The sequence below is a fragment of the Manacus candei genome, unplaced genomic scaffold (assembly GCF_025592945.1).
Source record: "Manacus candei isolate 608988 ecotype Guabito, Panama unplaced genomic scaffold, ASM2559294v1 h1tg000043l, whole genome shotgun sequence".
Classification (NCBI taxonomy): domain Eukaryota; kingdom Metazoa; phylum Chordata; class Aves; order Passeriformes; family Pipridae; genus Manacus; species Manacus candei.
The window spans coordinates 1771969-1797209 of record NW_026138091.1 but is presented as its reverse complement, the minus strand read 5'-3'; the positions used below and the strand labels follow the sequence as shown (position 1 = coordinate 1797209).

The 25241-nt window shown below is 36.9% G+C and overlaps 1 protein-coding gene across 2 annotated transcripts in view; it reads left to right on the top strand.

Annotated features, from left to right (window-relative positions):
• NAV3 (neuron navigator 3) overlaps positions 1 to 25241 on the top strand; it is a 254918-nt gene that overhangs the window by 138249 nt on the left and 91428 nt on the right. For both annotated transcript variants that reach the window (XM_051795689.1, XM_051795690.1), the window contains exons 10-12: positions 8605 to 8713; positions 10187 to 10570; positions 13947 to 14066. In XM_051795689.1, the coding sequence (XP_051651649.1) occupies positions 8605 to 8713; positions 10187 to 10570; positions 13947 to 14066 (613 nt within the window). The remainder of the gene's footprint in view (positions 1 to 8604; positions 8714 to 10186; positions 10571 to 13946; positions 14067 to 25241) is intronic.

Here is a 25241-nt window from a genome sequence, read left to right as displayed (position 1 = left end):
TCAGAAAGAGATTCAGAATTGGTCTTCATGGTAGGAAAAGTCCACATTCTCTTTACTTCAAGAAAATCACCAAGAGAATTTTGGCATGACAGGGCCAAATCGTTCTTCCTGTTAATTCAAAACAATTGAGAATACTATACCAATTTGAGTATAAATTTAGGATTTAAAAACAATGAGTGAGAAAAGAGTGAGATTGCCTTTCATTTTTCAAATTCTCTATTGTAAATACATCCCTGTGAGGTCTTTCTAACAACCACAGCTTCCTCAGACATGCTCCTCAGGCCATTACAACTGCATAGCACCATCAGTGCATACTGGTGCAGGAGCATGTGGGCAGTGCTGAAGCTCTGGGACAACATCAGCATCCACACCAGCCTGCTAGGCTCTGCTGCGGGCAGGCACCATCACATTCATAAAAACCTTTTAAGGGCTCATATGTCACTGCAACTGGCAGACCCTGGGAGTAAACACAGCAGTCTTTCCTTCTGTTTTCATGCTGAAGAAGTGACAGGTGCTTAATATTTGGGACAGTTTTGTACTCAGGCAGACAGACCATTCCTCTTGTCTCCTCTGACTTTGTGGGCTAGGCAGAGATGGGAGTGGTACCTCCTCTTGTTATGGAACATGTCTTTCTAGGAATTTGTCTGTGCTTTAATATGGAAAACCAATTCTCGAGGCTACTGATTTTTTGTTCTATGTTAGTTCTGTGTTTATAAGAGTTATATAGGAAAAAATGTACCTTTCCTTTAAAATTTCCAAGAATTTTCCTCTATGTATCTTCAAAAACTGTAAACTGAACCAGTGAAAAGCAAGAAATACACTGAGGCTTCTGTTAACATCTGTTTATTCACACAGGAGATCTTCAAACAGTCTGTATTTCTTAGGATGTTTTTTTAAAGGTTATTTGCCTGCCAGTGTTTCTCAGGTAGAAACTTGAGATGCATAAGTTCATCCTGACAAAAGCAGTTTATATTTTTGTGTATACATACAGCATATGTATTTGCATATTTGTAGATTTCTACATAATTCTTTGTGAAATTAATTTCCCCTAGATAAAAAGTTTATATCTAAAAAAAAATAAAAAAAGAATTAAATTCAGCTATTTCTTTGTTCATCTGTTATTTCTGGGACTAATATCTTTTTCTCTGTAGAAAATGTAGACATTTAAAAGTAAGTCTTTTTTCTCTCTGGATAATGTATTTAAAAATAACATTTGGAACTGCTTAATTTAGTTCACATACAATACTGAGTTTCTTTATAAAAGATTCCATTATCAATTATAAAACTATTCCATTAATAGGTTTTCTTCAGAAGATTGTGAAAAAAATATTTTATTACATCTTTTTAATTCCATACTAGCCTCTGAATCTCACAGAGATGCAAACAAGGTACATTTTTAAGGAGAAAGAAATTAAATACTTCCTTTTATAAATCATCTCATTTCACCAGACAGGTACTATTACATTCCATTTTTTATCTTCTTTAAGATCTTAAATTATATATTTTTTATTCAGAGCAGAAATTGCAAGACTGAAGGTCCATTTGCAAGTCTGATTTTAGCTTCCTGCATAGGGAGTAGCAGTGATATGGAAGAAATAATTTGTCATCCTTACCTTTTGGGGAGAAAAATAGGATTTGACCATGAACTAGGTCTGTTACTGTAGCATCCCATTCAGGTGAAGCTGGGTCTTGAAACCTGTGGCATTGTAAACTGGGCAGAGGCTTCTGTGTCTCCGGTTTAATTCACCAGGATGTTTGCTGCCATGGCAGCCAGCAGCATTCATTGCAGTAGCAGAGAAGAGTCATATATCTGGGAATGCAGGTTGAATACTAAAATGTAAGGAGGCTTGTGCAGAGCTTTGCTTCACTGGTTAATTTTGGCTCTTTATTGAGCTCTGATGTGGAGGCTGTACTTGCAGTTCTGTGTCAGCCCATCTGAAGTGAAGAGCTGTGCACTAGGATCAGTCATGAGCTGGTGAGAGGGGGGGGAAAGCCCAAGACAGTACTTGTGCCTACTTGGATTTCAGAAGGCAGCAGCTGTAGAAAGAGATGCAGGCCCACCACTCCGATGAGACTGGTGATTGGATGAAGGGAGGAAAACACAGTTGGCTTTTGGGATTACTTCTGTGCTGGAGCAGAGTGTTTGATCAACTCTCTTCTGCTTGAGAGAAATCTAAGTGAAAATGACTGTAAGTACTGCAGATTAATGTGACGGGAAGAAGTGGCTTAGCAGAGACAGCAGTGTAATTTTAAAGAAAATGACTGTGCCTGTCTAGTCAGTTCCGGTATGTACAGTGCATGTTTGAGCTGTGCTTTTCATTGTGAGTGCAAGTATGTGGTACCTGGGATGTGCAGCATGCAGTGATGCAAGTACCAACCGCAGGACCTTGCAGGGGAGTTGAACTGCTGTCCCTCTCAGAAATATGAAATCTAACTGAGGTGAAGCCCCCGACAGAAAGATGCAGCGATCTGCTGAATTGTCAGTGTTTAAAGACACGGAGGTTAGAAGAGGGTGTGTTCGTCTTCAGAAGCAGAAGTCTCTAACCAATCTCATGCTCATCAGTGAAGGGGAGAAGAGGCGATACTCATACAGGGAGAACTGGTTTGGAAATGCCTCCAAGTTCAACCAGAGCTACCAACAGCGAGAGGCAGAAGCCAGGTGCAGAGGCTCCCTTTCCAAGGCACTCTCACAGTCAGTGCACTCTCTCTGCCACTCCAGCCTCACTGCACCACAAGAGTATCAGGGAATACCATCGACTGAAAGCACGACATCCAGGAGGTCAGGAGACTGGCATACAGGTGACAATGAGGAGACCAGAAAATCAGATGATGAAAATGCATCCTGCACATCCCGTTTCCCCAGCAGGACCTGGGCAGAGGAGGAGGAGGAAGGGTGCTTGCGTGAAGGGACTGCACATCTGGATGAAGATGTCATAATAACAATGCTGGGTGACCTAGAACAGGTCCTTTATACTGATATTTTAGGTAAGTTAACTTTGGCTTGACATCAGGAAGGGCTGGAGGAGAACCAAGTGTTAGCACATATCTGCATGGAGCAGATTTTTGATCTTGACAGTGATTTCCCAAGACAGAACTGGGTTTATTTGCAGTAGTATGCAAAAATAGGGTCTAGCCATTTCTTCTTTGTTTGCTTACCCTGACCTCTTAAGACTGTATAAAATGAAGACAAATATCTAAATTGCTTTTGATGGGTGCAGGGGCAGCAACAGCCTGTGAATAACTGGGCATATTTGCTTAGCTTTTTGAAAAATAAGGTGGAATATTTAAGTACTATTAGTTTACTCTTAAATAATTTTATTTTAATAACATTTGTTCTCATTAATTTGAAATTGATATCTTGAATCCAAGGTTTGGATAGGACAAAAATGTCTCGGCCTTCCTACAAACTGTCCCTCCAGTATTTCTTCCCCCTTCCCTAACCCTTCTGCCAATAATTTCACCCCTGTATATGGAATTGTGAGTGCCAGGGTTTCAGTTTTATTTAAATAACCAGTTTTGTTATATCTGTGCATGCCAGTGAGTATTTGCAGTCCATAGACATAAGTGCTTCAAAAGGCTTCTGTGTTACTGTTTCATCTCTCAACCCTTTATAAGAGTGCTCAAAGTGTTCATTTCCAAAGCTTTGTTCTTCAGCCAGTCAAATGGTTGAAGTGGCTGCTTGCTTTTTAAAGGTTATATAGCATGTGTCTAGCCCGGAGCTCCTTGCTGGTGGACGTTAGCTCTGATTGTGTTTAAACATTGAAGATAAAATTTTTGGTGTGTAAGTAGTGAAAAAAGCTGTCATCTCAAAATGAGAAAGAACCAAGAATTCTCTTTGTATTCATATGTTTTATTATTAGACTGTACCAGTAGGTTAAAAGGGGCTTCTTCTAGAGATCAGAGGCTTGCTAGCAAAGGAGACTGAGCTCTCCCCTGCCCCCACTCCACTTCAGCTGTGTGTCACTGACAAATTTCTGTTTTCTTGTGAGCCTCAGTTTTCCCACTTGCAGATTAAAACTGGTACTTTCCTTTGTGAATGGAGTTATTATCTAATAGTGGATAATTGTCTGGAGAGATTTTTATTATTTGTAAATTCTTTTATGAAAGTCAGACAATTGATGGAGTTGTTATTCTTCTATTTGCTTTGGGCTGTAATTACATGTACAGAAGTACAGAAATTATTATGAACAGTATTATTAAATGCGAAATTATGTTTGAACTTCAGAAATGTGAATGTAAAAGTTCAACTTATTTAGGTTAAATGTAATGATTTTTGTAAAATATTTATTTTGATTTCCTGTGAATGTATTTCACTCAATGGAAGAAATAAATGTGTTCTCCAGAAATTTATTGAGGGAACCTGTAATGGTTCACTGCTTATAGGCAAAAGTTTGGAGAAAATCTTTTGGAATGTTTAACATAAATGATGAAGCTACAAATTATTTGAGGAGATTATATATCATAGGGTCAGTAAAATACTTGCATTGGCCTTCCTTGTAGGAGGAACAGAATTTTGACAGAAATTTTCAGGGTACTCTGGTTATAGTCTTATCCCAGTCTCCCCATGTATGAATTAGAGTGGCTTTTCTTTAGCATACAAACCAGAACCACTCGAGATTATAAGATAGGGAGCATTTCTGATATGTTAGGTCATGAAAATATGGGTAAACTCTGTGATAGCATTGGGCCATACTATAAGCAACAAGGAGTCTAAGATCCCTTTAACCCCAATCCTGATGCAATAAGCACCACAGTGTCTCCTCTAGCAGGCATAGTGTAGCTAGTTTTCAGACAAAAATACACATATTCATCATCCGTGTGGTTCTCTGTACAGAAGGAGGCTTGATGTGGATAGGGAGTCAGAGTGCTGTCCTAAAAGTGTAGATCTTGTACTCAGTGCAGAAAATTTCTCCATTGCCATGTTCAACTGTTTATAATTTCTGACTTTGTCATCCATAGTACAGCAGGAGTCCATTAATATGGCCTTTAGAGAACGATGGAAAGAAAGAAAAGAACAATTATTTTTAAAGCATTCTAATAATTAGTTTTGAGGATTTTTTATGTAGTGCTATATAGCATTTTAATATAATAAAACTTCAGTTGTAGCTTTTTTTTAGTAAAAACTGGTGTAAAAGTTTTGAAATTACCCTTTGTGTCACTGAGATCTAATGAGATTAGATCTCAAACTTTTCACTTTTACAGGTTAGAATAACACCAATTTTGTGATATAACTTGTCTGAAAGTGAAATATTCTTCATTGTGAAAATATATTTTGGCAGCTTGCCATATATGTACCTTATATTTAATGTACTGCAATTATACCTCAAGGCTTTGTTATGCTATTTACTGTACAATACATATTAAAAAGACAGTTGCTGTCATTTTTACTGCAAGATTTGCAGTGTTAACATACAGCAAAGAACAACTGACAAGGATAAACAAGGAAAGAAAAGGGCAAAGTCACTGTAAAATAATAATTGTATTTAGTTCCTGAAATAAATATAAAGTATTGCTCTGCCTTTAATTTTGCCTGATTAGACCCTGGAATTTGTCTTTCTGTGTAAACAGAAATTTTTCTTAGACCAACAAGCTATGCTTTCACAGCAGGGCAGGTAACAGATCCTGGATGTCCCTTATATAAGTATTTTGACAGGAATATAATTGCACCTGGAAGTCAATTTGAGTGCATTTGGCACTCAAATTTTTTGCTTGGGGGAAAGCAAAGGGCAAAGGGACAGTGAGGAACTGAGTGCACTATAGACAACTGTCCAGAGGCAAGCATGAACGATCTGCCTGGGAACTGTCTGGGCTGTAAAAGCAATTTCAATCTAATAGGACGTAATTGCCTTGAACTTAGCCTGGGCATGAAACTTTTTGCCTCACAGGAATCTCCACGGTGGTTTAGAAGCTTCTGCAAAGTACCTGGGACCCATGGGTACACTGATCATCAAGAGGCTTTATTGAACAATCTAGCTTGAGAAACAGGAGCAGTTGTAATTTTAATCTGAGTGCAGATATTTTACTCCTGCAAGGTACTACATGTAAAAATGTAAATAAAATACAATACAGGTATTGTATTTTAGGAAGCAAAATATTGTGAATAAACATGGGCTTGGAGTGTGACTCGGGAAGATGGAGACTTTTGCAGTGCTGGACCTGTATCCCCACTTCTTGTTTCCATCCTGCCCAGGTGTTGATCCCACTGTCAGTTCAGTGGTGCCAACCCGGAGGTTTATGGACTTTAGGATCATTAAACCACTGTAGAATTTATTTGGAGTGATAAAATAGGCAAACATCATTTCCTGAAAGACTGTTCGACTGCATCAAAGAGGACAGAAGACACAGCCAGGGCAGAGTAGATGGGAAAACCTCAAACTGACATTGCTGTGAAAGCTAGTTTGACACTGAACCACAACTGCAGGGCATGTTGGCTAGTGCTGTGCATCATTTTCCTATTGAGTAGAAATAAAGTTATAGGGAATGTACATAAAATAATTTATTTCCATTTAATGTCAGGAATTGAGTTTTTTCTTAACTGCCTGCAGAATGTTTGGTTGGTAAGTCCTGGACTGCAGGAGAGGATAGAGTAGCTATTCAGTTTGTCAGTAAGCTCAAAGGCTTCATCCTTTAGTCAAAACTCAATATTAGGTAGCTTAATTGACCCATTGTTCAAATAAAGTTTGCTTCTGCAGATTCTTCCTTATATTTGAAATAAATGTCACTGAATATGTTAAGCCCAATGTTTTTTATAAACTATACTTGTAGTTCAGCTGCAAGTCAGTATTTTTCCCATGCCTTTTGAACTGATGTTGTGTTGAGATCTTTTTACCTTACCAGGATGTTTTTCTGTAGGACTTTGTTTTTTTTTTGCTTTACTTTCCCAGAATGCTTTATTAAATTTAAAATTTTCATTGCTTCTGGCCCCAGGTTGAATATTTCCCAGTTTTCTGTCCTACTGAACTTTTCTTACACACTCTACATTAAGATCTCCTCCTTTCTTTTTCCCATTTTATCTACTATGTAAAGGATATAATATTTTTTTAACTCCTTCCCAAACATTTCCTATTTGTTTTATCACTTAGATGATACTCTATGCTTTTCCTCAGAGACACCACCATTGTTGAAATTATATCTTGTTTAAACGCACATACAAACCTGGGGGAAGGGAAGATGGCAACAGAATGAGAAATGCAGCAACTTGACAATGCATATCTGCTTATGCATTTTACATTTTACAAATTTGAAATATCATTGATCTATGTGGTATTTTGCCTCTACTTGCATTTCTGATCTTGATTTTTGTGTGATGCTGAGTTTAAATTCACCAGATTATCTCTTATTAGATATATTCAAAGATGAAACAGTTTCTGGATGTCATGAGGATTCCAAAATTAGGTTAAAATCTTATTGTGTATGAGAATCTGAAATCTAAAGTTAAAGAAAGTTTTAGTGGTTGCACAGTATCATTCTTGTTGATAACATTTCCATTATGAGGAGTAAAATAAACTTAACAAGTTGAGATATGACATGAAATTTATCATTAATAGAGTCAAAAAGAAATTATTTGCACTTTTAAGTTCAGCATTGTACACAGAACTGTAATACTGATGCTTCCTGTCAACCTTCTTTTGAGCAACAGATGCAGGACACAACCTGAAGCAGAATATTAGGCTTGAACAAATCAGTGATATCTGTCACAGAATTTCTTTCAAAATTCTCTTATTGTTCAAAAGTAAAATGAACTAAATTTTCTTGATCTCTGAATTTACTAGAAAACATGCATTTTTGTTTCTTCATGTACAACTTTTGGAGATTCCTTTGAAGCTTATTATGTTTTTCTTTTGTGACGTATCATATATAACTTTTTTGCCTTTTTTTTTTAAAAATTGTATGAAGTAAACATTGTTCAAGGTGTTCCAGGTGAAGGTCTGCGAGCTTCATTATTCCAGATACCAGACTAGCTTTTTACAATGGATACCAAAGACTGTTAAAACCCATAATTGTATAAATCATGTTCAGATTTGTATCACAAGGAGTACGTTTTATTTTTTCCTGAATGAAGAATAATGTCCCCCTTCAGGAAACTATTACAGTTCAGGAAAGATGCTTTATTAAGTGCCTGACTTAAAGAGACTTTGAAATGGCCTGGATGTTATGTGCATACTGAAGAGTTGTTTTAAGAGTCATCTCAGTTCTTTCTGGACACAGATTTGCTGAGGCTTTTTTTCCTAGCACGCCATGTAAAATGTCAAGGAGTAAAAAAGGACTTTGTAATGTATCACGTAGTCTGGGGTTGCATCTTGATTACACAGGATAAAAATTGCAACACTGTAAATCTGAGTTTCATTAATAGATTTGGGCCCTAACAGGGATGCTTCACCAGGACTCTTTTTAGTGGGTTTTTTACATACTATATGTGATTTATAGGCATACATGTGTTTTATTTCTGAAAGAATGAAGCTTTATTTTTTTAAATATTAAAGGGACAGACTTATTTACAATCATATGTGTGTATTCTCAGCTGTGTATACATGTGTGTACTTTATTCAACCTTATAAACTCATGTGCACTAAAGTGTATGCTGGTTTTACTGTTCTACTCCAGGGGAAGACCCTGAAACAAGAAGAATGAGAACTGTAAAGAATATAGCAGACTTGAGACAGAATTTGGAAGAAACCATGTCCAGTCTTAGAGGGACTCAGATAAGCCACAGGTACACTGGTTTTGTGTAGACCACTAAAAATATGGACTGTGGGAGAGTATTACCAAGTGCTGAATGCATGAGAGACTTGCAAGGGAAAATTAACTATGGCACTAACCATACTGTTTATGATACTGTCTTAGCAACTTATGTTTTGATGTAAAATTTTGATTTACTTTACTGTCAAAATTTCTCATACAATCATTCACAAAGATGGTTATTGTTTTATAATCATTTATTTAAAAGCCTATAAAATTTATTTTAGGTTATTTTATAAATAGAGGTTATAGAATCATAGAATCATAAAATCATATAGGTTGGAAAAGACATCTGAGGTCATCAAGTCCAACCATTAGCCCAGCACTGCCAAGTCCACCACTAAACGATGTCCTCAAAGTGCCACATCTACAAGTCTCTTCAGTACCTCCAGTGACTCAACCACTTCCCTGGGCAGCCTGTTCCAGTGCTTGACAACCCTTTCTATGAAGAAATTTTTCCTAGTATCCAATCTAAACCTCCTCTGGCTTAGCTTGAGGCCATTTCCTCTTGTCCTATCACTTGTTGCCTGAGAGAAGAGGCCAACCCCCACCTGGCTGCAACCTCCTTTCCCGTAGTTGCAGAGAGTGATAAGGTCTCCCATGAACCTCCTTTTCTCCAGGCTAAACAAACCCAGCTCCCTCAGCTGCTCCTTGTATGACTTACTCTCTAGGAACCTTCATTCAATGTCTTTCTTGTAGTGAGGGGGACAAAACTGAACACAGGGTTCAAGGTGCAGCCTCACAACCTCACCAGTGCAGCCAAATACAGGGGAATGATTATTTTTCTGCACCTGCTGGCCACACCATTTCTGATAAAGACCAGGATGCCAATGGCCACCTTGGCCATCTGGGCACTGCTGACTCACGTTCAGATGCTATTGACCAGCAGCCCCAGGTCCGTTTCTGATCACAGAATCACAGAATATGGTGAGTTGGAAGGCACGCACAAAGATCTTTGAGTCCAACTCCTAGCCCTGCACAGGACCATTCCCAAGACTCACACCATGTGCTAGACAGCTTTCGAGCCACTCTGCCCCAAGTCTGTAGTGGTGCATGGGGTTGTTGTGACCCAAGTGCAGGAACCGGCACTTTACCCTATTGAACATCATATCATTGACCTCAGCCCTTCGATCCAGCCTGTCCAGATCCCTCCACAGAGTCTTCCTACCCTTCAGCAGATCAACTATCCTGCCCAACTTTCTGTCATCTACAAGGTGACTAAGGGGGCACTCTATCCCCTCTCCAAGTTATTGATAAAGATATTAAGCAGGACTGGCCCCAGTACTGAGGGGCATACACAAGCACATGTGGGCACATAGTGGAAATATATGCACACACACACACAGAATTTTTAAAAACAAATATACATTCCTCCAGTCTTCACTTTTCCTGGTTTCTCAGGAAGAGAGGAAGCACAGTTCACTGACTTCTCCATTCTGTTTGGCAGCACACTGGAGACAACTTTTGACAGCACTGTGACAACTGAAGTGAATGGGAGAAGCATACCAAGCTTGTCAAGCCGATCAGCCCCGGTGACTTGGAGGCTGGGGCAGGCCAGTCCTCGGCTGCAGGCAGGAGATGCCCCGTCCTTGGGTGCTGGTTATCCTCGCAGCAGTGCAAGTCGCTTCATACACACAGACCCTTCTCGATTCATGTACACCACCCCACTTCGCCGAGCAGCTGTTTCTCGCCTTGGAAACATCTCACAGATCGACATGAGTGAGAAAGGAGGTGGTGATCTGGACATATCCTCTGAAGCTGATGTTGGTGGCTACATGAGTGATGGAGACATTCTTGGGAAAAGCCTGAGGACTGATGACATCAATAGTGGGTAAGCTGCACTTTTCCCCCATTTACTCATGCATGATTGGTAGGTTTAATAGAATTTTTCTAAAAAATTCTGGCACACAGGTGGAATTTGCGTTATGGTTGCAATATTATAATATACATACATTCAAAAAAAAACAAAGAAAAAACTCTAATCTGCCAGTGATACTCTGCTGCCTCCAGATTCTGTTCTTCCTCTTTAACACCAAGATGATTTTACTCTGAACTTTGATAAGAGCACAGATACATCTTGTTACTTACTGAAATGTCTTGGTTATCTCGTAAACCATCATTTTGCACCATTTTCTCTGGGATGGGTCTTCTTGTGGTGTTTTTGTTTTGTTTGAGATGGTAGTTATGGTATTGGATGCAATTGAGGAAAAGCAGTTGCTGACAGAACAGACTTTCTCTGTATTAACTTTAAATATTTTCTAGTCTAGTCTGTGTGATAGGCCTTTATTGCAGTTTTTCAACTGTGCTTATCATCTGAGCAGTAGCAATATCTTTCTGTAAAAGACTAGATTAGTTACTCTTTTAAAATATCCAGGAGGAAGAATCACAATTATTTTTTTTTTTGCTTAATCAATTGAGTGGCTTCGGGGTACTGCATTCCCTATGTTTCAGATTACTGTTTAACAACTCATATCAATCTTGGAACACAAGTCACTTCACTCCTGTGTGTGTTAGAACTCCTAAAGCATCATTAAAAAAGAAAAGATATTATGGTTTTACTCATGCCTCCATTTCTACTCAATGCTGTTGTTGGCATCTCAGGGCTGTTTGGTGACTGAGGTAACAGTGTTGAACAGAAATCCCATAGAGTACATGACCATGTCATACCACACTATTTCACTCTCTATAAATTTAGAATTCTTGCTGTCAATCTAATCTCTTAGTTTCAAGTATAGCTATGATTAGAGAATAATGGCTGATGAAATTGCAAATAATACATTCCTAAAGGCAAATCTAAGTGTGATCAAAGCTCTCTCTAGAGTAGTATCTCACCTCAAGCACCATCCAAAGATAGATTTCTAGGAAAAGCATAACTATAAAGAAAGCATATTAGTATATCTCCCTAGTCCACTGTCTTAGTGATCCATCTATGGAGCACTGCTGACAAGGTTGTCCACAGCATAGCATTAATGACTGTCAAGTAGGATACCATATTCATGTGTGCTAGAAAAGAGAGAAGACATATGGAGAAAGTGATACTTTAGTTTCTAAAGGGCCTTTTATCTTAAAGGAAATATTAATGTTGCTTTTGATAGATGCATGGTTTTATTTGAAATAAAAAAAAGGGAATCCTTTGCAGTGCCTGAAAAGTTGTATTTATTAGCTTATCACATTAAAGGATGAATAAAGTCATCTTGTGTGACTTTTCTCTGCATCTGTAATAAGGATGACTCAATAGATAGTAAGTTGCCATGTGCTCAGTTAACATTTTTAGGTGTGGTAAATGTTAAAAACAGTTTAATAAGCTCGGAAATTTCAGGATTCACTGAGGCATGTAAAGTCTTATCTCCCTTATGCCTCTTCCATTATCAGTTTAATTACTTTAAACACTTGGGGACAGGAATGCAGCACTAATTAGAAAATAGTTTGAGGAAGGCCTGTTGCACTTGTTAAGTCTCTCCATTCAGCCCTTACTTATACAGGAAAAAAAATTCCATATAGTCTGGATTGCATTCAAACCACAGCTAAATTTAATATGTAATTCTAGAGCTTTGAAATCGACTGGATAATTCAAGCCTAGCTAAATAATCTGTCAAAAAAGTCTGAATTTTGAATTTAATAAAAGGATGAGTCTAGTATGTAAGTGTGAGTGTTACTCTATCTTTGAAAACAAATGTGAAGTTACCTTCTGCAGACTCCAGAGACCAAGGTTTCAAAAGTTCCTCGCTGAACTGCAAGCGAAATCTTACCCGTGTGTAAAGTGCCTCAGAGTTTTGTTAAAAATAATCAAAGGAACCCTTTGTGTTTTAGTGCACTTGAGGTTGCCTTCATCCAGATTTCCACCCAGAACATGATGTCTTCTCAAACTGGAACTGTCACACAGGTGACACACACTACCACAGGTGTGCTCTCAAGACCTTCCTCCATTCACCCACCCCTAACAATAGAGGTGGAGGCAGTGCTCCTGGGGTTCCTGTACTGGCCCTCAGGTCTCTTGGACAGTCTGTTTTAATTAAATCTTCTTCCAGAAGGAACCACAGGGAGAGGGACAACAGAACTGCTGGAGCAGCAGCAGTGTGTGTGCCTTGGCTTATGCCTGGGAGTCTGTGTATTTTGACACACTCTTTGACTGAAAGATGGGTTTGAGTGGCACCATTTCATGACTCAAGGAGAACTTGTGTTAAAGATTATTTGAATAATGAGTGTCCTCCACTTTAGCCATCAACCCTGCATTGAGACTACACCTATTTCAGTAAACCCCTATTTTATTTTGAGGTAGGTTCACTGAAATATACCAACTTTTTTTCTGTATATGTATGCTTCTCTGCTAAGTACCGTACATGTGCATGGTCCTCCACACATAAATTTGTGCTATCTCTGTTGTTATATTAGGATTATCAAAAAATGCAAAAGGGAAACATAAAGAACAAGAGCCTTAGAGGAAAGACAGTTTAACAAAAGGTCCTTTGGGAAAACAAGAAACAGGTCTTGAGAGTAGGACAGGCCTGTGTTGCTGCTCAGTTATAAGTGCCAAAATCTCTCATAGAGACAATGAAACTGTAGGTCGGAGTTCCAGAAATTATTGCTGGTACTTTGAATTCGCAAACTTTTAATGTTTCTCGAGTGAGTAAATTTCACTATACTCCTTGTTTGATTCATTAGGCATTCATTATAATGTGAAGTTGTGGGAATCAAGCAAAAGAAACACAGGTAGAACAATATTCTTAAATATAATTGTAAAGTCTTCAGTGGATATCTCTTTCATATCTGAATAATTGCATCCCAGCGGGGACTACTGATTTAGGTCCCTAATTTCTGTTCCCGGTTGGATGAATGCTACTGCATGTTTTCCTTTTTTTTAAATTTTTTTTTAGCTGGAATGGTGTTTCTTGCACTGGTGCTCTATTCTTTGGCAAAACTGAAGTACTTAAAATGTGCTTAAAGTTTTTGAAAATACTTGAGGGCTTCAGTCTAAATATATTTTAGTAAAATAAGTTGGCCTGTAAGCCATCACAGAAAAAGGCAAATGCTCCTAGAAAATAGGCAGATGTCCAATCTCCTTGTGCTGGGCACAGAAAGTGGGAATACCATCTAATAGGACAACCCATACTTTAAACACTTGAATTTCACAGTCCATTAACTTTAGAGTGAAACATAGTTGCCAGATGGCTGCATTTCCCACTGACTGACCACACATTTTTTTTCAGGTACATGACGGATGGAGGACTCAACTTATATACGAGAAGTCTGAACCGAATACCAGACCTAGCTGCCTCTAGAGACATCATTCAGAGAGGGGTTCATGATGTGACTCTGGATGCAGACAGGTAACAGTGCTTTGCTAAGTAAAAAGCTATCTGAGCTTTATAAATATTTTGTTTCCTTCATACCTGCTAAAATATCACCATTTTGTTCATAAGGAATAGGAAGAGAAAGGAAGCTTCTGAGGCTGCTAGTTTTCTGAGCACACAATACAGCAAATACCACAATGAGTGGGGAAAAAAGCAAATTCCTCACGTGGGAAGGAGTGAAGAATTTTTTGATGAAGATGTAAGAGAAAACATTAAGAAGCCCCAACCTGATCTGTAATCTTGAATTTCTGAAATGGGGCATGATTTTTACAGATTGCCTTATCAATTGATGGTCACAAAGCAGCAGAAAGCTTGTGTGTGTCTTGTGACATGGGTCAAAACATGCATTTGGAGTTGTCTGGAACCAGAAGTATGGTCTCATCCACCTGTTTTGCCCTTTGCAGGTATCAGAAGGTGGCAATACCAACAAACACTGGGAAGCAAGAATTGGGGTTCTGTTCCATTGTCTATGAAGTGTGGAAAAAGAAACAATTCCATCCCGCCCTTATGCATATATATATATATATAGGTATATAGGTGCGAGCATAAAAACACTTTCTCACTAGTAAGCCTGCAGATTAGGCAAGTGTTTTCTGTTTCTTTTCCTTGAGCTTCAGTAGATTCATACTGGTGGCTTTAATCCATGTCTGAGAAATAAAAAATCATAATACAGCTTTTGCAGAACTTAGAGCTGTCAGCTCTGAGGTTTTGGTCAGACCATTGTAGAGGTAAGGAGCAGCTGTGAAATCTGGCAGTCTTCAGTTTTAGAGGTTGAATCCTATCTTTTTAAAATCAAGTTTCTTTTAGTGAAAAAAAAAAATATTTAGTCGTGGAGGGAGAAAAGGTTCATGGAGTGGCTCTGGTTTTGTAAACCCAGCAAATTAGTTGAAGAAGTTCTAGGATAATTACTTAGGTATGATATAATTTTTACTTTTCACATTTTCTGATGAAAATATGGCTGTGACACAAGTTAGGAATACTCTGCATTAGTCAAACAGTGCATGCAATACATCAGGATAAAGGACATAATTTTCACCTAGAGAACCAGTTACTTAAAAAAGACAGTTGCTTTAGCTGACATCATAGCATTTGTTGACCTTGCAGAAAAAACCTATTTTAAATAGAAATTCAAATGAACATGGCTAAGTTCTTTGGAATGCGAGCGTTGACGTGATGCAAAGACTAGAGAAAGTGTACAGTAGGTATTTAAGAAAATAATAGATAGAACTTAGGCAGTAACAGAAGGAGAAAATGAGAAATAAGATGTGGGCAGGAGGGACTTTTGTGGTACTCTGTATGTGAGAACAAGAACCTTAAGCTCAAAGTGGGAGAGAGGGTAGAAAATTTACAGGCTGGCAGTCATGTAAATAAAGACGGGGAATGTCACTAGTGCCAACGGTTTTTTTATGTCTCTCGCTATTTTTTTCCACCTGAGAGTGAAGTTATTAGAGCTTTTCCCACCATGCAATATTCATACCCAGGTTTCAAACCATGCATATTTTTCCTGAAAAAAAGAGGTCCAAATTAAGGGATATTTTTGTTATTCTTAGTATTCCTCAAGTTCTAGATGCCACTCAAACACTTAATGCTTATTGTGTTAATATATGTGTTAATTTGTCCTGTATAGTGTGCAGATACATACATATTTTGCAGAAAATCTATCATCAGTTTTCAATTAATAAGATTGTCCAGCGTTTCCCAGTACCTAAATATGTTTTGGTTTATACAACTTTGTCAGACTGGCTAAAAACTACTCTGTTATTTCCGAGTCTATTGTTTGTCAGGTTGCAGAATAGTTGTTTGGCATGATGTTATTCTGGGTCTTGAGTGAAAAGCTGACCAAATTCATGCAAGATGAAAGGCTTTAAAAAATTAAATTCCTATGTATTTGGGGAAGATTTGTTTGATCTCAACAAATAAAATCTCAATGTAGTCCATCTTCGTTAGGCATTTGCAAACTGTTCTTGACATTAGCAAGCTGCATGAGCATGCCTGCCTCAAAGCAATTTTTAAGCTTAAAGTCTACAAGTGTGAATTAAGGACCTACTTCTTCACAGTAATGACTGCTTTCCCTTATACAAAGAAAGAAACCTGGATTCCTGTGCTTTTCTAGACCCTCTAAATGAGGTTTCATGGAACATATTATGCTAATATGTAATTAAAAAGTTTATCATAATGCACAGGCATGAGGTATTTAAATTATGGCTATTCACACAGTTCTGGCATTCCCTGACCTTTCAATGCTTTATTTTTATTAACTTAATCATTCTTTGTTTATATAGATTTTTTAATATATAAGTGTATGTTATTCTTTGAAAAAGCAAAAGTTTCTTAGAAGTGGAAAATGTAAATATTTTAGGAATTCTGATGATAATAAAACACACGCTTACCAAAATGAGTCGCAAAAAAACTGTAGTAGGTCAAATTTTTGCCACATTTATGATGTGAAATCAGGTGGAAAAAGCAATAGAAATTGTTGAGACTTTTGCTTTGTTTGGCAGGGTAGGTTTTGGTCCTTCACAACACTGTGGGTACTTGAGATTTCATCTATTCTCACATAGCATTTTGCAACTTTTTTTTCTACTCGGAACAAAAAATAATAGGGTTTGTGTTGTGGCTTCAAGGTATGCCTTGCCCCTGATATGATGAACTTCTGTGAAAGAGGATTATTCTCCTCTATATCATCCTTGTAGATATGTGAAGGACATATGCATTTTTCTGTGGTATCTTTAGTGTCAACCTTTTTTGTAATTGACATGATTTGCCCTGGCCTTCCTGTTGCAAAAGACTCTGCTGGCATCTCTTTTCAGGCAGAAAATAAATTATATGTTGCAAATATCTGATTTACTTTAGCAAGCAGGAGAGAATTTTCAGTATTTTGTCCATTACTAGAGCCAGCAACATTTGCTGACAGCAATCCCATGTTCTTCATGAGAACCCAACTTGGGTTTTCTCTGACAACCTAAATTGCAACTTCTGCTTATATTTTAAAAGTTTTTATCTGTATGAGCTGGCAGTACAATATTCTTCAGAGAGGTGGAATGATATCTCTAAGAGTAATGCCATTTCTGCTAAACATATGCTTTCAGACTGATTCTCATTTCATGGATAACGTAAAAAGACAAGCAGGTCACCAGTTTGACCACACTCTAAATTGGTGTCAGATAGCACCTGCATCTCCTCATCTTGCCAAAAAGCAAAAGATTGAAGGATCTCCACGTGGAAACAGCCTGAGAGACCTCATCCAAATAATAATATTAAATTGCTCTTTAAACAACTTCATAAAGGCAACATGAACCGAGGCATAAGTGTTGCTTGCATACTGCTCTGTAAAGCAGACTGTAAAAAGGAGTACGGCAAGCTCACTTGTTCTGGGGAAAGAATTGTAGTGGTCCCTTCAGTGTAGGCTGAAGGGATGTTAGCAGTAGCAGATGTCAACAGTTGTTTCATTCTTCTTTTGATCTTTTTTCTAATTTTGACTCTTTTATTTTGGTTTATTCATTGCAATTTACCTTGCTTCAGTTACCATAAGAAATTAATTAGTGAAGAAGATGGATTCTCTGCAATGGGTATAACAGAGGATGTGGCTGAGAGAGTTCTCAGTGGTATGATTTTACTTTTCATTTGTTGTCCTGCCTTCTTCCTCTGTACTCGAGTATTTGCCTCCTAGGACTCTTAGGGGGAGTATTTGAGGAACTTGGAGTTCAAAACCCTTTTCAAAGTAAAATGAGCCAAAAGAAATTAGACGTAAGCACACAAAATGAATTATGTTCTTGGGAAGAATAAGGTTTATTGCAAAGTAAGTTGCAATGTTTCCAAACTACCCTATGATTTCCATAAAAACTGTTAGAGTAGTTTAAAATAAGCCCTGTTAGAAGGGAACTCTACTGAGTTCAACCATTGTCCTTCCGCTCTCTTTAACTGCCAAATTTAGTGCACTGTATCATAAGCCATAGTTTTCTTCACTTTAATCAGTCAACAGTCAACATAGATTGTACAACCACTTTTCCCCCTCACATCCCTTGAATGTAGTATTCTTTCTTTTTCACCTTTTCCTCAGATAAAATCCAAAGTTTTAAAGGTAGTTTATGCTGCTTAGTGTGCTTTTATTATGACCCACTTCAGCTACTTTGCTGCTGCATTGAATCTGAGCCCCCATAATAGAGTTCTTGGGCACAGGAGTCTTTCAAATGCTTCCACCATCTGTCACATGTGCAGAAGATTTGGAAGTTATCTCAGACTAGCTCAGGCTGGCCTGTTTGTTCTCAGTCAAACCATAATCACCATACTGCATTATTAATAAAATAATTCCAGATATTGCCTGTGGCTTTTTAACTAACTTCCTGCATGAATGCCTATATGTCTTCTTATGTTAATCTGAGTAGATGAGCCTTGAGTTGGAATGCTGTACTTTTAGGAAAGTAACTTTTTCAGAGTTCACACAGGCATTGAACTGGAGCCCTGTTTCATAAGGTTGGTCATATCAGAAAAGGCTGAGACATCATAAACAGTAACCTCATAATCCTAATAGAATACAAGGCTTGTTCTTATACTTTACAGTTTCAGCAGCACATTGCAATTGCTGATGTAATTTGGAATTTAACCCATTGCGATGTTGCTCAGTGGATGGGCATACTTTATGTTTTGCCTTTCTATCCATATGCTTCTGTGTAATGTGTATTTCACTACTGTACTGATACTGTGCTTTCTACCATGTATCTCTGAAGTTTGATATTGATGTGACAATTGTTCTGCAACATTGCAGCTATTACCTGTTCAGTTTGCTGCTTCTGGTAGCAGAACAGAATTTACTATGGATAAAAGAAATATATATGCCACAGTATTGCAGTATTCATTGTGGGCACACATTCAGCCCCTCTACCCTTTCCTTTGTCTGCCAACATTTTGGGTCTGTCCAAAACTGGGTACCGGCATATAGGGCAATAAATACTCATTTAAATAAATATTCATCCCATAGATATGAAATAATAAACAATAAAACAAAAAGTAGATACACCTGCTTCTTGCTGTCTAAGACTTTCTTGGGCAAAAATGAGTTTTGCAGCAAATCTACTTTGGTGTGTAGGGAGGCTTCCTATACCTTTGCACCTGTCTTCACCACTAAGTATGCCTGTGACTGCTATTCTGTGCACAACCTAAAAACACCATTGTAGACCTTAAAGTCAGCATAGTTCATACAGCCGTATGATCTGCTATCATTTTTTTGGCTGTGAACTTACAGTATTAGTAAGTTCTTAGGATACTGAAGTAATTGTAAATATCTATACCTCAGTGTTTTTGCAGTTATTATTCAAATGTCTGTAGAAACTGTAATTATAGAATCTCTCTTGGGAAACAATTTAAATTTTAAACTGTTTTTACAATTGTTGTTCTCTACTTTCAATCTACTGTAATTTCTTTTCATAGCTGTTGCTGTTAACATTTCCCACCATTTAATTTTTTATTATTCTCAAATGATCCTGCATTTTCATAGTCTCTAGTGTAAATCTTTCCTTATCTTTGCATCTGCTAGGCTATCAAGAAAGTTACTAGTTAGAAGTATTTATTTCAATGTGCATCTCAGTTTTTATTGCTTCTGCAAAGTATGGATGCTAAATTTAGGTACCTAAAGCATAAATATGTGTGTATCCATGCACGAAGGGCAAAATAATTGTGTCAAAAGGAGCGTTCCTGGGTTTTTTGGCTCATTATGTTATTAAGTATTTGGGATCCTTTGATGTTGAATTCCTTATTTTCAAAAGCATAATGAGAAATAGAATTTTCAGTAATATGATTTTGTACAGCGCTATTAATTTAGAAAGAATGTTATTTGAATTAGTATGATTTTTTTCTGGTAATGCTTTCAAAAGTGGGATTTGGAAAAGCATAGAATAAGCAAAGCAACTGGACTTTGATCCCTTCCTTAGTTGCTTTAAATATCTACCGTAGTTGTCTGTAGAACCAGAAACCAAAGCATGGAAACATTTACCAGCTCTGTATTTCTCGGTTCAGATACTTTATTAATAGCAGTGGCATAAACAAACTGCATTGTTAGCATACTGATATTAGTATGTTAAACTGTCATGAGCCTACAACATGATGTCTGCAGACACATTTTTTTGCACCCAGTTTTCATCAGACAATTACACTCAGAAAAGACAAGAAGAGTACATGGCAAATGCTTACTTGAAAACAAGACTGAGCTGCAAATGTGAAATTAATGACAAAGTTTTCACTTTTTCAAATTTTGTTGACTGGCAGAAAGAGGGACAACCTTAAGAAGTTTCAGTTTAGATTAAAAATTAATTAATAGAAATAAGTTTTTAAACTTTTGTAAGGAATACAAGCCAATTACATTTTCACACTATTCTAAATGAGCTGAGCATAGTTTGCTTTATGGTCATTGAACAAAAGGCTGGCTGTTTATACGTGATATATGTAACATTCTCAAAAATCTGCTTCTCAAAAAGGGATGGTGTGGAGCTAGGTATTAATGATGTGCAGTCTGTTGGCATTCTTCTACTTATTTCAAAATTTGGTTAGATACTTTAAAATTATTTAAAGTGAGGCAGGACTTTATGTTTTGTTAACAGATTGCTAATATGTCCCTTCAGAAAAAAATGTAGATGGTTTATTTTGATTGCAATCTACTTCTGAAGAGAGTAACAATGTATTTAATAAAAACTTGCCAAGGCTCAGTTTACAGTTTCAGCAGCAGCAACATTTTGGTCCACCACTGTACTTCATTGCTATCAGCGAAGACTAACATACTGTCTCTTTGTGTTAGAACAAAACACTGGTAGCAAGATTTAAATTATTAGCCAAAATACTCCAGCCTCAAATATAAAACTAAAGAACTTGAATCTCCCATATGAGTCCTGAAATCAAGAAACAAATTAATTTATTTAAAATGTCTTGATTTTTTGGATGACTGGAGGAAAAAAATATTGTCATTTTATTCTCCTGCACGGCTTCTAAAAAAAAAGTCATATTGAAATTTGTAATAAAATAGGTGCACTTGATATTGCAATTCTAACATTAACGAGCACAGGGTATTTTAGACAGAAGCTTCTTGAAACTGAATATAAAATAGTGATTTGGATTATTTAGTACTGGGGATAAAGCAGCTTGTGATCGCTAAGCTGTCTTTTGTTCTGAATTGCCTGAGAGATGCCTACGTCTTTGTAAAGTAAAATACTCTTGTTTTTTACTTGTCATTTTTTAAAGAACTCTTTTTATAATCAGTACTTTCCAGACTGAAGTAGTTACATGCTTGTCAAACTAAACATATGAATTATAAGAACATCCCATTTAACACTTTCATGGAAAGTAATTAATTTGTAATACTAAAAATCTTTGCACTGGATTTATTAGGTATAAGCTTAAAGAAAATGTGGATTTGGCAACTTTATCTCTAAAATGATGGGAAACAGGAAAAAAGATGGAGAGAGCTCCATCATGGTGCACTTAGAAGTAATAAGAAAGGGGTTCTGACAACTACTTGCTGTTGTTTTGTACACTCACACTTCCTCCTAGTTGACAGGTGGACAAGATAGGTAGGTGAAAGGAAGAAAAAAATTAAATAACGCTTAGCATCTTAAGGGTGCAAGTGCACATTTGCTGCCCAAGCTCTGGGGCCGCTTACAGTGCACAATAGGAAAATTGAAAGGTTTTGACCCTTTCCCTTGCAATGTGAGCCTCTCAGAGCAAAACAGTACTATTGTCTGTCCTGGAGCTGGAAAAAAGCAGTGATGTTCAATACATTTTGGTCTGGCAATTGAATTGCAAGGTAACTTTATCATTAGTGATTAAAAAAAGACAGTTGGAATCGAGCTGAAAGCTGGTCATGAGTTATCTCTGAAGAGATAAAGTTAAAAGAAGGATATATCTAAAGCTGTGCAGGTTAAAAAACATGGGAGCCTTTTATTTTCCCCGAAAAAGAAATAGACTTTGAACGCTGTAACTTGGCTACAGACAGTGTTCAAAGGGAGAGAGCATGAAGGGAAAACTGGGAAGAATAGTGTGACAGAAAAACTGCCAGCCAGTGCAGAGAATACCCAGCACTGCAGGATGCTTGCTGTGGAACACAATGTGTGTTAACCTTTCCTTTTGAGAAAAAAAAATCCCTCCATTTGCTTGTATCAACATTTTACCTATAAATCTTAACTGTATCACCTCTGAATTTTCTTTTGATGGAGATAGGAAAAGACAATTCTTCCTCATCAATCCATTCTCTAAGTGCTGTCATGGAGGCCTCCTGCTCCTCCTGAGCCCCTTGTGACAACCTCAGCTCCACAAAGGAAAATGTTGGTGCAGCAAAGTGCTTGGAGTTTGGGGTTTTTTAAGTTACAGCAGTAATCTCATCTGTATTTAATTGTTAAAATATTAAGTGTTCAAAGATTTCCTTTGTAAAAAAAAGATTGTCATGACAATTTAAGCAGGATCAGATGTGTTAACTTAGGGAGTGGAACCCTCAATGCATTTTGTAGAAGTTCTTTTACAAAAGGATACAGTATACTTATAATACAAACCTGCTTAGAGGACTGAATAATCTAAAATACATTATTTGAATGACATTTTAAAAATATATTTTCCTAATTAAATTTACTTTACTAAATAAACTTTTAATCTGCTACCTCTGTTCATCAGCTTTAATTTCCAATGTGCTAAACTTTCTCTTTTATTCCTTTTGAATGCATTATGATCTATGTCTGTTTCATAGTGCAGAATAGAGTGTAAAATGGCTGTTAACCCTGTGAATTGCTATGTATGTAAATTCATGACAGCAGAAATTGCTTTACTGCAGTTTAATTACATGTGTAGTGTTGGAAATAGTTGCATTGCCCTGGGAAGTACAATAAATGACAGAACAGGTGTTTGTCATTCCTCAAAGTGTTTTGTCTAGAAATAAATCTTATATAATCTAGTGTCTTTTATGTTTAAATATCCAACAATTTTGATTAGACAGTCAGTGTAGTGACTTAAAAATGAAATTAAGGTGTTTCAAATGAGTAGGATTTGAACCAGTTTCTGGAAAAGAAACTATAGAGTCAGAAAACAGTAAGTTATGTATTGCATATTTTCTGACAGTTCATCAATGAACAAATTCATACTGATAGCCAGGACTTAAAATCTGAAATTTTTTTTGTTCAAACTAGAAATGCACATACAATTTTAGTAGCAAGATCGTGTACTTTAGGAACAAGATATGAGGAATAAAAGGCAAGCCTAGATCTTTTTATAAGATATTTATTGCCAGACTCAAATACTAAAGTAAGCAAAATTTAATATATGTGTCTGGGGTGACTGAAGGACATTTAGTACTTTATGAGAAACCAGTGATCAATGAAGGTGTATAGTCTTCATGACTCCTGAACCACCATCTGGAGGCTCTTATCTCTTTCTGTTGACTGTATCAGGAACATGTCTATATATCTAGGTTTTGGCTTATAACTGTTTTGAAGAAATAAAAAAGAAAAAAGCTGATTTTTTTCTTTTAATTTTGAAATAAATTGAATTCTAGTAGAGTGCTGCATTGAAATGACAGCCTGTCACCCAGGGACAGTTCCTTAGTGGAAGGAAGAGTTACCTTTCAAGGCATTTTGGACAGACTCCTTTTTAGGAAAACCATTCTCTGTGTATCAAAGTTATTGAAAGAGAAATCAGCATGGTTTTTTAAGGTTGAAGTATTATTCTTTTTCCTCTTTGAGTTAAAATCATTCCCTTCCATGAAAAGAGTTGACTTGGTCTGCCACATATGACAAAAAATCTTCTGATGCATAATAAATAACTGAATTTGCTCTATTTTACAAGTATTTTCCCTTTGTTTAGTACAGAAAGAAATTTATGATCCCCTGATTTGTACATCTTTCTTTCTTTCTAATCACTTAAATTAATGATACCAGCAATACTTTTGAGAAATGGATTAATATAAAGTGGATAAACTAAATGGAAAATCATGTGTATTAAAAATAATGTATGTTGAAAAAGATAATTCAGAGCCTTCTAGATAAATTGTGAAACTTAATGTCCTAATGAGATTTTCAACAGCATTCCCTAAACAGCTATTTTCCATAAAATTGGTGGCATATTTCCTTTTGGAATGTATCTATTGGATTGGAAATGTGGGAAACTTTAAGGTGCCCAGGCTTGTGTGTGTGTCATTCCAGCAAGCCACTGAGCTGTTGAGTAGTGGTGAGTCCCGAGCACTCTTAATCAATTTGTTCTGATTTCCAGTGTGGGCAGTAAGAACAGCCTACACCACAGAAAAATTTTGATAGATAGTGTATTAATTTTGGATTGCTGCTTTGGTGGTGTTTTGTCAGATTTTTAGAGTTACTGCAGCTATTTGGTACAAGTCAGCACAGAGGCAATAAATACTGAAGGTAGCTAGCTGGTCAGCAACACCACATGCAATTTTGGTCCTCAACCTGTAGTGGGTTTGACTAATGCTTACTGAGATAACCTTGACAAGAGCTCCATTTCTTTGACTAACCATGACTCTGCTACAAGGGAAAACTGAGCAATGTGATATTTCCTGTCTTAAAAGCTGCGAGCATCTTCTTTAGCATGCCTCACTCTGAAAACATTAGCTGTTTTCCTTTCTCCATAAAAGCAGAAGTGAAACACAAATACTGACTTCATTTCACTAACTGTTGAATTGTTAAAGGAATAAGGTTTTTGAGCTTCTCTTTCAAGAAGATAGCAGATAGCAGTGCGTTTCTCGGTTCACAGTTATAGCCTTGCTATAGGTCATATATATATATATATATATATATATATATATATATATATGTATATAAAACTTAAGTATCTCACACCTGGTTTTATGGCTTTTGTATTTGAAAACCTGAGCCTGGTTAAGGAAAAATAGGAAAATTTAGGAAAAATGGGAAAATTTAGGAAAAATAAATAAGAGCATTTTGATTAAAAAAATGAGAACTGTAATTAATCTAATAATTTCAGATGATTTGCACGATGGAAGTTGCATAGCTGTAAATAAAACTAGGTTTTAAGAGGGCTGTGTTTAGTGTTACACTAACATTTACATGTTTGGTGTTTATCTTTTAGACAAACAGAAATACACCTGAATGATCTTTAAACAACTGAATCTTCCACAGTTAATTGTCTTCTATTTTACCTTTGAATGTG